Raw genomic sequence first — 15,128 nt, 5'->3', positions numbered from 1 at the left:
ATATCGGAGTGCTCTCGTCATGTTTTAGCTGGATTCTGTCTTGCCTGTGACCTACAGCGCATTTGCATCATATCAGCACATCCTCTCATCCTCTAACTGCTCACACTCTCACCTCATAACTGCTCATAGCAAGTTGATACAGTGATGATGAGCAATCGTGATACTAGATATTGTTAAGTTAAGTTAAGTATTACAGCCATGCAGTATGTAACACCTTAGAAGTACAGTCCTGCCATAATGAGGGCTTATATCTCTGCTCATGCATTTTATGCATGTGTGTGTCTCATATAGGCCCTATATATGTGATGCATTATAGACATGGACTTCAAAGAACAAAATTAAACAGAATTCTATATGCAGTTACGTGTTTCTCTCTAGCTGACGAGGATCTACTGCAGGCTGATCTGCTTACTAGATTATTAATCAGGAAACGTTTGTCTTTCAGAATGACTTTTCTGTACAATGTTAGTAGTGTGTGTCTGAAATAAATAGTCATCTTTATTATATGCTTGAGTCAATGATAAACATGATATCTCTTCTTCTTTCCCTTTCTTTCTACCCCCTTTTTATTTGACCCTTTCACAGGACTTGCGATTTCTGTAGATGATGTGCAAACGCTGCTTCTACTCATACTCACCACGTAGTGTTTCCATACACACGCCACTATGTCCTATGGCTTTTTATTCCTATGTGATGATGAAAAATGTTCGTGTAGGAATAGAAGCCATTTTACAAGTGTCGAGAGAGCAACATGACAGAAGAATCACAGGAGAGGGACTTCCTCACTGCAAGCTCCACAATGTTTTTGAAGACTAACATCTGGTTGGGTAAATGTAACTGTCTTATTTCCTGTAGCAAAGATCCATTTATGCACATCCTTCAGATGATGAGTTAGCTCACTGAAGTGCTGATATGAGACTAAAATGAGTCAGACTTCGTTTTGTGTGCACCTGTTTCTGCCTGCGGGCACAAGCAGCTTCCACCATTTGATGTGTGTGGTGACAGATGCAGTGCGCAGTGTGCAGGGATGGAAGTTGGAATATTTGTAAAAGATGTCATGAACAAAGGAAGAAAATGTCAAGAACAAATACGTAGAGACCAATATAGATCTTTAATAACTATAAAGGAGGCACTTAGTGAACCACTTTACAACTTGCAAGAAACACTGCATTTCCCTTTCTTCTGAATCTTTTGCACATTATTAAAATAAAACTTTGACATTAAGCATTACACCGGACAATATTCTACCTACAATATTATACAATATAAGATACATACAATATAAACAAGATAAAGCACCTTTTTTGTCCCAGTAAATACTATTCATTATTAAACAGTTGGAGTTTCAGACAGATGATGAGTTTGTGATTTGTGTGTGGTAAAATCAGTGCATGGGAGGAAATCCGAATACAGGTCTTGGGACTGTGATGTCCTTATATGCACCTGAGTTTATACAATGGAAACTTTCCTTATATTGTTGTTCAATCAGTCTACATATCAAACACTTTGATGGTTTACACAGTATTGTTACCATTGAAGAAACTACAGAGAACCAGTAAAAACAGTTGAATGAATTGGATGTACTGTTGCTGCTACAGATCTCATGTTCCTTTCTGAGGACATTGGCATTCACATTAGTATAAAACACAACGTAGCACCAGGTAATGTTTATACAAAAGGCTAATATAATGAATGTCAATGCAGTACAGTAAAGTAAAATTAATGCAGAATGAATATGTTGCAGACATGTATGAAAGGTGCATGACAGTCCACGTCAGGTACGACATACGTTGGTCCTATTGCAGAAACTTGAGAACTGCTATAAAGATCATGTTATGTTTGTAACATGAACATGCATTTCTTGGTAAAAAATATATTTACTGTATTTCAAGTATTCTTTTTTCTTTTCTTTATGTGAATGAAATATAATCTCTGAAAATATCCAAAAAGGAAAAACAGAAAAATCCTCAATGATTTGCCCCAATGAGCAGATACATTGTTGACCCAAAAATTCATATCTGCCATTCGTCCTCACATTTGTGTAATAAAACACATATATAAAGAAGACATAAAGTGACTACGCAATTATTTAAGATAGCATTTCACGGAAAATAGCTGTGCAATCTCATTCACCATAATGAATTGTCTTAATCATTTATAAACATTTACAGTCTCTTGTTCACAGAACCCTCACACACCTCTCAGTTAATCGATTCGGACGTGTCCTTCCTTAGAGGAATCTTAAAGCTAGTGAGTTTTTGGCCAAACAGCTGGCTTAGGAGGTGGTTCTGGGACTCTGCTGTCCGATACGAATGGCTCTCCATCGATCTGACCCCCATCTTTGGCCTTGTTTTGTTCAAGGGATTGTTCATGGGAACTGCTGACACTTTAGAAACCGGGGAATGCAGCGGACGCCCCGGGGCTCCTTTTTTGGCTTTGTAATCCCCGTTCAGATGGGTCACAAACTCGGCTTTCTTTGGCGTGCAGTTGTCAAGCAAAGTTCTCTTCGTTTGCAAACCCAAGTTTGCAGTCTTGCACTTGGAAATGATTTTGTTGCTAACGACGTCATCCCGCACTGAGGAGAGCACAGGATAGTCATTGGGTCCGTCTGACTTGCGTTGCAGAGAGGGATTTGTACACTTGCTGGGGCGAAACTTTTTCTTAGCCCTCGCGTCCACGCCAAAGTTCTCTTGCGTGGCAGGAGGGGAAACCCTTTGCAGGCTGTATGGCGTTTTCGTTTCCTTCCTCTTCTTCTGTGGTCTCGGAGATTCTCTGCCGTCGTTTGAGACAGAGGCGTGGAGAGACACCTTGGAGTGGAGGACTGGTGTTAGTTCTGGAGTCCTTGAGCTGTGAGATGTCACGCTACTCTTAGCATGATCAGTTGCTTTGGTAGGCACAGCTTTGTCTTTCACCTGACTGCTACCTTCCTGCTCGACGCTGTGAGAGTGAGTTTGCTGTTTGCTGTCATTAATGGAAGCTTTCGGTGGGATTTCTCCCGGCTCATGGTTCCTCTGCTGCTGCTCCGTGGAGCTGGTAGCTAAATCTTGCTTCGCTGACTCAGGTGACTTTGAAATTGTTTGATTTTCTATTAAACCGACAAAAGAATCCTCACTGTGAGTAAGTACGCTGCATTTCTCCACAGCCTCCACTGAGTTACGGTCAGCAGATCCTTCCTTAGCTTTAACCCTCTCCACCACCAGTTTGCCACTCTCTTTGGAAGGCGACCACTGGATCGTCTCTGCTCTGATGCTGACAGACTCATCCTCCTCCTTCACGTCACATGGTTCAGCAGCTGATTTCCTGTTGTCCTGTTTTCCGGGATTGGCTGATGGCATCGTGTCAATGTCCTCTTTCTTTGGCGTAGCAGAGTCAGAGGTGCCCATGTGGAATGCACACTGCTCCAGCTCCACAAAGAGCACAGAGTAGTCTTCAGCGACGTCCTCTGTCTTCACATTGGCGTTGTTCGTACCGCTGTGATATTCGTCAGCAGTGGTCTGCGTGGAGTCGTCTGCCATGGACACAAAGGACTTTGAAGAGTGCGTTTCAGAGGTTTGATTTTGGTGCAGTGAGCTCACGCTGGCGATACCGCTGTCTGAGCTATTCTCTTGACTGTCGCTGAGAATTTTCCTCCTCTTGCTTGCAGGCAAATCACAATCATCTTCGCTGGACAAAGATGCTCTGATGGGCCTCAGAACTCCTCTGAATTTGAAAATCTTGTTCCCCCCTGACAGGTGTTTCTCCATGTGGCGATCAAACTGTTCTTTCTTGGAGAATGTGTAGTTACAGGTGCTGCAGATGAAGGATTTCTTAATCACGTGCATGACATCAGCGCAGAGCTCACAGGTGTAGAGGGTGGTGTGCTTTGAATCCAGCTCGTCCAGCTCTTCGTGTTCTCTCTTCAGGTGCTCTTTTAGCTCCTGAGACTCTTGATAAGAGACTGGACACTTGTGACACAGGAAGATCTTTTCCAAATTGTGAACTACCAAATGTCTCTGCAGTTTGAACGGTTTGGGGAACTGTTTCCCACAGTGGTGGCAGTCTCTTGAGGGGTCTTTGCAGTTGGGATGCATCTCTACACTTTTCGGTGTCTCCGTTTTGTGGAGGACCTCAAGTGGTGTTAAGGTGCTTTGTTTCACAGTTGCTCCGTTGCTGCTTTTAGTTTTGTGAACTTTTGGCTCCGGCCCTTCTGAGGGTTTCCCCTCCCCCATAACCACGTCTGTAGCAGCAGCTTTTACTTGGTCTTTAGTGGCTTTGCTGGAATCTCTATTGGCTTTGTTGGGGCGGTGCTGCATGATTGAGGTGATGAAGTTCTTCACAGCCGTCTCTTGCATAAAGCAGCCAGGAATACCCAGCATGGATCCTTGCGTCTGGCCCTTTCGTGCAAACTGAGTGGCGTGTTCTCGTAAGTGTTCATTATACATCCACACGTCTGATATCTCCTTCAGACACATCCCACAGGTCCAGATGCCCGTCTTGTTTTTGGCGTGTTTCTCCCTCAGATGGTCTCTAAGTTGCTCCCTGGAGCTGAACTTGCGTTGGACGCACATATAGCAGGTTGGGGGCGGAGAGGGATTGTGTGACAACTTGTGAAAATTGAGCTCTCCGAGGGTGAGGAACCAAGTGAAACACACCTTGCACTTGTACTGCTTATCCTTGACCTTTATACTAGCATCTTGCCTTTTCCTGCCGCGCCGTTCTGCTACTTTCTTGGACTTTTCTTCATCTCTCTTTTCCATGTCAACAGCTGCTGCAGGAGGAGCCACTGCAATATCTTTATTTGAGTCAAAGAACTGAATCTCAGGAAGTTGAAAGGTGGTGTTGATGTTCTGAATGTCAATGCTGTGGAAGTCTGACACTCTGTCTGGGCCGCAAGGCTCCACAGAGTAGGGAGCAGAGGGCAGAGGGCAAGGACCTGCTGGCACTTCTGCTTTGCAGGTGCTCGGGTTAGAGGTCATGATGGGGTCTGTGTTGAAACTACTGAATTGACTGGAGCCGCTCCATTCGATTGAGCTTTTATCAATGGTAGTCTCAGGTGGGGTCAAAAGGCTGTTGCTTTGCTCTGAAGTCTTTGCAGCACCATCTTCATGATCGTTAACACTTTGGTTTATATCTGATAACGGCTTGGCGTCGGCCTTTAAAGCGCTGTTATGGCACATGTTTAACATGATAGCATCGTCAATTGAAATCGTTTCGTATTCACATTGGTTGTTTGGTTGATTGTTGATGAGTGTTTGCCCTGCATGGTTTTCCAGGTACTGATCTTTATTGTGCACAAATGTTTCTGCAGGAGGGAAACCCTGAGTCAAACTTGCATCTGGTGATTGAATCAGCTTCTGTCTTTTATTTCTTTTGCTGTAAACTCTTGGACACTTCTTCCTTTTGGCCTCCTCGTCTCTGGGGAAGAGCTGTGAGAACGTGGTGTCATTGTCCAGCAAGGCCTTCAGGTCAGGACTTATGCCGGGAGGACTGAGGGGGGAAGAGGCGAGAGGAAGCACCTCATCTGAAGGGACGCCGTTTTCACATTTGATCTCATCTGACACTTTTCTAAGAATCTCTTCAGTAAGATTCTCCTCCGGTCCGTTTCGTCCACATGTCTCTGTCTCAGCAAACATATCGTCTCTGGGCTCATTACATTCTCTGATCATGTTGTTTTCAGCCGTGACACATTCTGCGTTATTATTTGTACATACGTCTCCATTTGTCATCTCTGCGATGCTTGGACATTTCATCTCCTCTGTATCAGTGATTTGATTGAATTCTACAGTTTCATTAAGGGGGTTTGCCTCTTTTTCCGCAGGTCGGGATGCATCTTCAAAGCCAGGCTGAGGAATTTCCTCTACTACAGTTTTTTCAAGGTGTGTGTTGACTTTCACCTGGTCAGCAGGAGATCTGCATCTCTCTTGATGTCCGTGGTTAATAAATGCAGGAGTGATAGCTTGCAGTATGTCTGTCTTTAATATATTCAAAAGCTCATCAGAGAAAGGGTCGGAGTTCACATTCGCCTCATTACTTTTGCTCTTCCGGTGTTTGTTGGTCTTCTTTGCCTTTGGTGGCAACACAGGATTGTGATGGCTGATCCCGTCCACCACCGCCGCACTTGTCTCTGATTCGTCCGGGGCCGACTCGCATTCTGCTGCTTTGGATACGAGAATGCTGCTTGAAGTCTGTGAATCATCTTTATGCTCTTTGTCTGTAGTTTGTGATGTCTCATAAATAATCAGCCTCCCTTGATGGCGCGATGTTGTATTTTCCGGGACAATGTGTTTTTCTGCTTTGACTAAATGTTTCATGGCTTTGTGTCTCTTCAGCCCTGGCACAGTCCTGAAACACATGGAGCAGATTTCACAGAGTACCTTCCCCTGTTGAGGTTTATTCTGGGTGTTTGTCTTTTTTGGTGACATTTCTTTGTGGACTGGGTGGATTGCTGGACGCTGGCCACTCTCTGTTGGTGGTTGCTTTTCTGACGGTTCTGGCGGAAGCAGTGTTTGTTCCTTTTCACAGATGATGAGTGGCTTAGGAGGGGGCGCAGCATCTGAAAAGTCTTTTCTGAGAAGCGATTTGTCATTCTCACAGGGAGACTGATGGGAATTAAAATTTTCTGACTCAAGATTTTTCAGTAAATCGGCCTGAATATGCAAATGATCAATAGATGCAGCTGAATTACGGCAAATCTCCAAATCTTTCCCTTCAATGCCAGATGAGGAATCTGTGCTTTTGATTTCAGTTTGCAAACCCAATGCAAAGCAGGTGAATTTGATACCGTTCTGGATGCTGTTACTGTCCACACTTAGTTTAGCTGCGGGGTCCGAATTCAGTGATGATGTGTCAATAACTGGTTCAGTTTCCTTAAAGATGTTTGAGGGGTCCACATTGTCGTCACACGGCTCAAAGAGATCTCTGGGGCTCTTCTTGATGTGCAACTTCTCTTCAGATTTGCTGGCTGGAGAAATGGGGATGTAGTCATACTGATTCAGCGGCGGAGGTTCATCCGAGACAGCGCTGTAGGTCAGAGGACTGAGTTTGAAATCGTACTGCGATTCTTTCTCGTCGAGGCCCTGTGACACTGCCAGCGATTCTGCTGTGCTGCTCGAGGGAAGTGGCGAGGGAATGGTGGCCTCAGTGTCGGGAAGTTTACAATTGAAGTTTGTGATTCCGAGGTCCAGGTGAGGAGGGCTGAGCAGAGAAAACTCCATCACGGCGGCTGTGTTGAGGTGTTCATCGCCGCTGGAGGCCTCTTTGATGTTACAGTTATCGGTGTGGGTACTAGGGGATATTTGACTTTGAATTGATCCTTTGTCAGCAGACACATTCTTGCATTTGCCTTGTGACTGACATGGATCCTCTTGAACTTCCAACTTCTCTATGGGTGTTTGATAAGAAGCTGAAAAAACGGGACTCGCTGGTGGAGATGTGTTTAGAAAAAGCCTGTGACTCTCTCCCTCCTCCTCCTCCTCCTCCTCCTCCTCCTCTTCTTCTCTACACGGTGAATTATGGTGACTTGCCATGAAATGAATAGGAAGGTGTTCTTTGATGTCCTTAACATTCATAATCTCTTCTTTCTGAATAGTGTCAAAAGTGAGACTTGGTCCAGTTTTTAAGTTGTGATTAAGTGGAATAGCTGTGCAGGTGTCACTCTCAGGAGCGACACTAGAGTGTGAAAGGAGCAACAGATTGCTTTGTTCCTCTATGAGCTGACTGGAGTGCTGTGTATTGTTTTCCACTAGTATTGGACTGCAAGGCTTATCGGTAGTGACAATCTCCAATGTCATATTAGTTGCTGCACTTGGACTACAATTCTGGGAAAGACCAAGTCCAATCAAACTGTCTTGTTTTGCTGTTTCACCTTCCTCCTCCCCGCTGTCAGAGTGCTCCAGTTTCAATTCTCCACACCGTAATGAAGAAAGGCTCTCGGAAATCAAACTGATTTCTGTGGATTGTTGCTCCAGCGCTGTTTTCATCACTTCCTCCATTTCCTCGCCAGTGCCCAGACTGGCTTCAGGTAATGTTGGCAAAGAAGTGTCGCTGCCAGGCCGATCATTGATTGCCTCTGCTGCCTCTACTTCCCCGTGGCCATTTGTGATAAAATGTTCCGGACCTTGAGTATTGCTTCTAAGCAATTGATTCACATCGCCTCCTGCATTTCCCTCCTCACAGGTCTCCTCAACCATATGTGGGTCACGCATTACCATATTTGAGCAGCGAACAAATTCAATCAAAGGACTATTCTCTGTAATATCCTTTTTGGCTGATAGGACTTTAGTCTCCTCTTTGCTGTCATTACTTTTCACAAGCTCACTTGGCTGCAATAAAATTGGCCGGGTTGTTCTGGCTGTGGGGTCAGTGCTGTTAGAGAGACACAACTGAGATTCATTTAATATGAATTTAATATCATCCTTCTGCTCATTGATATTTGGAGGTGATAATAAATCCTCCTTTGTGGTAATTGCTTCCTTTTCACCAAGATGTCCTCTCTCCACTGCCTCACTTACAGGACATTCCATTTTTTGATGATGTTGACCCTCCAGAGATGCGACACCCTGCCCACTGTGCTCTGACATTATTGTTTCTTTTTTGAATATGGAATCTGAAATCACCTCCAGGCTTTTCATCAGGTTTTCAGCATATCTCTTCTGCTCTAAAATATCCTCCTTTGTTTCGATGTGATTTCCCTCTTCCGCATTTCTGTCCTCAGATATTTGGTCGTTGTGGAGCTGTGAGTATTCGATATGCGAGGCGGCGCTCATCAAGTTTGGGGCGTCGCTCTCTTTCTCGGTAAAATGTTCGAGGGCCCCGGGTTCGTTGGGGGTGTGGGAGCTGTGGTGTCCGCTCATCAACTCAAATTGAAAAGGACTGGACCACGGGAGGCTTGGCTCAGTGAAATGTTCCGTGGGCATATTGCTCACTGGCAAGTCCATGGTTGGCACCGGGCACGAGATACCCAGAGCGGCACCTTCACTCTCCGACTCATCGCCCAGGCGTAAAGGTGAAAACTTGCTCATCTGCAACTGCTTAGGAATGTCGTGAGATAGTAGCTGCGGGCTCTCCAGCTTTGTCGTTTGAAGCTGGTTTTCAAGCTCATTCACAATTCTTTTGATTTCCAGCTCGTCCTCTGATGCACAGCTGTTGAGATTTGCACTGTAGTCAATTATTTTCTCTGGCAGAGACAAAGGGACGTGATTATAATCTGCTTTCTTTTCATTAGCTTTCACCGAATTGCTTTTGTATTGAGATATCTCATCTGGGAGCACTGGGCTGACATCCACCATAAGGCCCCAGTCTCTTTGTTCCAGAAAGGGAGAGAAGGACGACACAAACTCCTCCTTTTTATCTACTGTACTCTCGATTGAGCTGAAACTCTCCTTCTGCATTGGCATATCTGCGTAAAGGCCGCTGTCAAATCCTGCGAGGTCCCCGAACATTGAGGAGGTGTCAAATGAGAGCGGGGATTTCATGAGGCCCGGTTCCTGATCCAATGGGTAGGGCATGAGGTGGGGCGGCTCTTTCTGTATCAGCGGACCTTGGCTTTCACCCGGAGATAAGCACACCTCATCCATCAAGGAGGCGCAAAGAGATGCAGACTTGGGGTCCAGGTCACCGACTAAAGTAATTGCCTCTTTCACAATGCAGACACCGTTGCCCTGTTTCTCAAATGCTGTGCCGTTTGACAGCTCCGGCTGTGTTTCTTGCGGCTCTGTGTCGTCTCCTCCCGTGCCCTTTGTGTTTCTGTCACTGTTGCAATCGCCGTCTTTATTGATGATGGGACAGCGAGGATCAAACAACAGAGAGTTGACATTTGAGCTGCTACGTTGCGGTGATTCCTCTGTGTTTCGATCAGAACTGCCCGTGAAGCCGTTTTCTTTGCTAAATGACATCAGCCTCTCCCTTGATTTAGCATGTGAGCTTTGGCATTTTTCGCCGCTTTTCCCTGCGTCCTTTGCTTCTTGCAAAGGAGCCACCAGATCGGCAACTCCAAAATTCGAGTGACAGTCTTTTAAAGTCTCTGTGCTGTCTTTGTTGCCAGATAGACTCAGTTCATCAGCATTAGATTTCTTGACTGATTTACTGAACGTCAGCGATAATGCGCCTGACTCTTTACACAGCTTCTGCGGAGAGGACCGGGTTTCTTTTTTCTTTACATCCATCTTCTTCTCACAGTCTGAGTCGGTGCGGTCCATGCTTTTGGGGCTGTTGATGCTGTCGCTGGAGACGCTCACAGACGTGCTGAGTTCACTGCTCGTGGACGACCTGCTGCCCCTCCTCCTATGTCTTTGGTGAGAAGTGTGTTTGTCGGGGGAGAGAGAGACTTCCTCGCTCTTTTTCACCTCAAAACATTCCTTTGAGTCGTGTCTCCATGCTGCCTGGTCCCTCTCGCTCCGCGCTCTCCATTTGCACTCTTTGGTGTACGTGTATTTACATCGACTGCTTTGGTTCAGAAGGCCTTGGCTCGCAATCTTCACAGGTCCGCACTCGTCGTCCGAGTCGGAGACATAGTCGTATTCTCCAAACGCAGGATTCTGGATGGTGGGAGTCAGTCTCTCCATCACCAAGGAAAACTGGAGGTTCTTTGTACCTTTAACATGGAGCTTATGGAGCTTATTTTTCTGTTGAACAATCTTATGAATCAGTTCTTTGCTCCAGGTGCCACCTCCGTTTCTTTTCCTTTTACTCTCATTCACTGCAGTTCTTGAGGGCGGGGATGTGGACGCCTGCGAGACAGTCGACCCTCTAAATGCAGAGCTGTCCTGAAAGCTCTTTACACCACAGCGCTCAGAGAACTTGCTGGATAAGAGAAACCTGGGCGTGTTTGTGTTCTCATCCTCCCTCTTGCACAGCTTCCTCGCCTCTTTCACTTTGTTGTCTCGTTCCCCTGACTTCTCCCTGGAGGCAATCCTTGAATTTTTATGCGTGACTTCCTTTTTACTGTTAATTTTCATGTCTTGCTCTAAATTCAGAGACATTTTCTCAAGTTTGCATTCTGTGTACTGTTTATCTGCTTTGGGGCTCTCCACATCAGAGTCATAAAAGTACTTTCCCTGTGTCAAAGACCGGTCATCGTCTATTTCTTGTTTATTATTGCTATCGAAGACTAAGGGTTCTTTGGCTTTCAAAGACTGTTTGTTTGACGCGGCTTTGATGGTCGTGAGGTCATCGTCGGCAAAAGCGTCTATAAAGCTGCTGTCTATCTCTGCATTGTCTGACTGATATCCGAGTCCATTCAATGCCTCTGTAATCAGGCTGTCTAATTTGGCATCCTCCATTTCCAAATCAGGAAGAGGGACAGGAAGGTTGCCAGGTCCAGAGAATAAGCTGAGTTTCATTGGATCGTCTTTGTTGTCTCCCTTTGTTTCGTTGTCAGATATTAGTTCTCCATTTTTATTGAGCCCCAACAGAGACAAGTGGAGTTCAGACGGGCACCTTGACATAGAAACACTTGACCCACATGACACTGCTTTTGCTGGTTCTGTATGGAACTTTCTATCCTCCATCTTTGATATGTTTGTATGCATGTCTTTGAGTTCATTTTGTGCAAATGTGTGCTGAGCACAGTACTGTTTATGGCCTAGAAATGAAGCTAAATTGTTAAAATTCTGATCACACTGCTTGCATGTCAGAAGTACATCCAACTGATCGAGAGTTGCTGTGGCTAACAGCTGATGTGCAGAGTACGGTGGTGGCGGCTGGTGATGATCCACTCCAAAATTCTCCATATAACCTTTGTTTCCATCCATATTTGTCTTTGGATGTGCACCATTTTGCAGGAAGCTCATCATGTCGTCTTTGTCTGGCCCATAGGGAAGGTTTCGTGGAGCATCAGAGTGAAACTGATGAGCTTGAGTGTTTAAGTGGTCGGAGGGTAACTGAGTTTTGGTTTGGTGTGGGTGATAAAATGGGTGAGGGGGAGCTGCCTTTGACAGCTGACTGTCATCTGAACTGAGGTTAACTGGGCTGGTGGATGCTGGAGAGAGGGAGGAGCACGTACTGCTTGATGTGGGGTTGTGGACAGGCGAAGGCAAAGGGGATTCATAGGGCGCCACCATCATAAGTCCCATGGATGGGACCTGTAATGGTGGATAGTTATAGCTCCGAGATGTTGCAACAGGAAGAGACTGGTTCAGTCCAAAGTATGCCGTCTTATTTTTGGCATGGCTGATCTCCACTTTAAAAGATGAGACTGTGTTGCTGCCATGTTTGATACTTTCTTGCCTTTGGTTAGAAAAACCTTCGCTGGTTCTGCTGGTTTGAAAAGGTCCAGGGCTTTTCAGGGAACTGTGTTTATGTGATTTGCTATCATCCTGCCACTCAGAGGGGGAGACCATGTATGCCATTTTCTGGTTGCTTATTTTCCTCGATAATTCAACCCTGTTTTGGCTGGGCATGGCAGAGGTTGGGCGTATCTGCTGCCAGGGCACTCTATTATTTTTAGATGAATTGGACCTTTGGTCGAGTGCTGGTTGGTTCTGAAACTGAAACTTATCATTCATGTCAGTGTATGGAATTGTGTTTTGATCAGCTGTTGTATAAGCCTTGTTCTGCCCCTCCCAGGAGTGTGGTAACCTGTTTAGAACTTTATTGTTCATGTTTTTATCAAAAGGCCCCGAGCCTGTGTGAATGCTACCAGCTGGAGCGCTAGTGAATGTTTTACTCTGAAAGTGCATTTGGGAGTTGGAACCTTGTGAAATGTTTCTTGCGTGGTGCACACTTCCTTGAATGAGTGTTCTTTGGTTGCCAGCCGTGTCTTTGGGATGACAATTCCTCTTCCCAGAGGTGACTGCTGGGTCCCTACTGTCAGTCTGTCCAAAAGACTCTGCGCTCTCTGACAGGGCAGACTTCCCTCCCTGGTCTGAATGTTGTGAGCCAGAGCCAGAGCTGTCATTACTGGCTGAGTCCTCGCTCAGACTCCGAGAACAGTGGATGGAGGATGCTGTCCCTTGGATGAACTGCGATTGTGGGGGGTGGGGATAAGAGTTTCTTTCCTCTAGTTGCTGGTCATTACTGAACTGAGAGCTATTTTGAGCAATGTTTTGTCCTTCTCCGGGTGTAAAGGAAAAAGAGTTGTGGGTCACATGAACAGAACCCAGAGAGGAGTCTGTAAAGTCTTTGGTCGGAGGGTTCTGTTCACAGGGAAAAGAGTCAGAGGTTGTTTCTTCCAGAAACTGATATCCATATTGAAATGGAGCAGGTACAAAGGCACTGGCCTTATTGGAATCTGCAAGGCCAGTGGGTTTTTGTGATGAAACTCCATAGTTAGCACCATTAAAAGTCCTTTCAGGAGACTGCCATGTAGTAGAGCCACCCAGATGAAAGTCTTCAAGGACCAGCTGACCGCCAGCCTGTGCATTGCTGGGCTCCATTGAGGCAGGCTGCTGCTGAGACAGGGGTGGATGTGGGTGGGAGGAGTTTCCACTTGAGGAACCCAGTGCCTGTGAGGTATAGCTTAGAGAGGTGAGGTTAGAGGAGGGCTCCTGGAAGCAGCGGCTATAGCTGAGGTCTTCTTGCTGTAGCTCAGCTCCTCTCTCTGGTATACTGGGAACGTGGGACCTGTAGTTGACTGGGCCTCGACTGGTCTCAAGCTTCTTGGGTTGCGAAACCTTCTGCTGTGGGTAGGCAATGCCGATGTTAGGGTTGGAGCGTGGATTTGTGATACTAAGTCTGTACAGCTGCTGTGTGTTGCCTCGCTCTGTCTTGCCTGACCGCTTACCCTTCTCTCGGCTACGGCCCTTTCCGTTCGGGGACTGGGGGCTGCCTTTGCCACTGGGCCAAGTCCTGTCAGTGGCAAATTTTGATCTGTTCTGCAGTGATCTGAAGTCAATCTTTCCTGCCTGCTGTGGCCGTATTACAGCCTCACGCTGTTGAGTACAGTCCCTTTCCTTCTCTAGTTTTTCAATCTTGGCCCCTCTGCTGCTGGCTCTGGCCTCAGTGCCTGTGCTTGAAAAGTGCTCTGAAGACTCCTTTGTGGTTTTCTCACTCTTTTGTTCCAGTGCTGTCCCCTCATTCTGCAGTTTGGACTCAGTGTCCAGCTCTTTGACAGCGTACCTTCGCTGAGTCTCTCCTGCCATGGTGCACACTGCGTGTTGTGAAGGCCTGGTCCTCAGAAGTGCTATCTGGGAGACAGGGGCATCATCATTTGGGCAGTATCAATCAGTAAACGTCCAGTGGCAGGAACTGCAGGGACAGGCTGCTTGCTGCAGGCTCATCTCTTGACTTTCATTGTGAACCACCGATCCGACACCAGCACAAAGCAGACCTGAAAGAAACAGAGAGAGAATAATATTAAATGCTTTTGTCGATAAAGGAGTTAATATCTTGACCAGGTCATTTACCATCACACAACCGTTTTCATTTGAAAGTGACTTTACCATGCTATCTGCTCATTTGCACAACAGGAAAGCTGTTTACAAAGCACACCATCAACCAATGAATAAGACCTGTTTCAGTCTGAAGGTAAATTATGGTGGCATGGATTCTGAGTGATGCTTTTAACTGCATTTGGATCAAATATAATTTATAGGCCCAATCCATTGATTACTCGATCTGATCTCGTACACATTCCCATGCCTCTTCTTCACATGTCAACTCGGTCCGCTTTTCTCTCTCTTTCTGACAAACGCACACACTGCTCGTGCACTGGGAGTTTCTGCTGCTTTCTGCAGGCTACTTCCTCTCTAAGAGGAATACTGCAGAGAATTGAGTTTTCCTTTGCTGTCCATTCTGCTTTGACACTAGAGGCAGCAGACATGACTCAAATATGTAGCAGCTCATTAACACATTGAGTTTCATTGGCTTTTACCTGGAACACTCCTTAAAACAACATGTCAGCAGTGTTACACTGGTGAGCTCATTAATGTACTGGAAAGTACGATTATCGTGGCACATATTTAGTCCGGCCGTAGGTAGTTAACATGATTTTTTTCCATTAATTATGGCCACAGTGTTTAAAAATAAATTATGCAGCTTTTAAAATTTGATGAGACAGTACTACTGGAACAAAGAAGCAAAGAAGAGGGAATAGAAAATGCATTTCCGAAGGTATCCGTGCAGGAAATAGGATGATTTTGTAGGTGAGGCACATGAAGGGTTTATACTTCATAAATATATAATGTACTCTCCCACAATTAGTTTAAACAAAC

At 45.7% G+C, this 15,128-nt stretch overlaps 1 protein-coding gene across 1 annotated transcript; it reads right to left on the bottom strand.

Annotated features, from left to right (window-relative positions):
- Positions 1–1,092: 1,092 nt before the first annotated feature.
- Positions 1,093–14,057, bottom strand: znf469 (zinc finger protein 469). The gene has a single exon (XM_076142006.1). It carries the CDS (start codon positions 14,055–14,057, stop codon positions 2,202–2,204), a length of 11,856 nt encoding a protein of 3,951 aa, XP_075998121.1. The 3' UTR covers positions 1,093–2,201.
- Positions 14,058–15,128: the final 1,071 nt, after the last annotated feature.

The sequence above is a fragment of the Genypterus blacodes genome, unplaced genomic scaffold (assembly GCF_046128005.1).
Source record: "Genypterus blacodes isolate CSIRO-AG114 ecotype Tasmania unplaced genomic scaffold, CSIRO-AGI_Gbla_v1 ptg000021l_1, whole genome shotgun sequence".
NCBI lineage: Eukaryota > Metazoa > Chordata > Actinopteri > Ophidiiformes > Ophidiidae > Genypterus > Genypterus blacodes.
Note: the sequence above shows the minus strand (reverse complement) of the source record. Positions and strands in the feature narration are given on the sequence as shown.

Excerpts from the sequence above, each read along its gene's own strand:
- znf469 (XM_076142006.1), bottom strand. The coding sequence starts at position 14,057 with ATGGCAGGAGAGACTCAGCGAAGGTACGCTGTCAAAGAGCTGGACACT.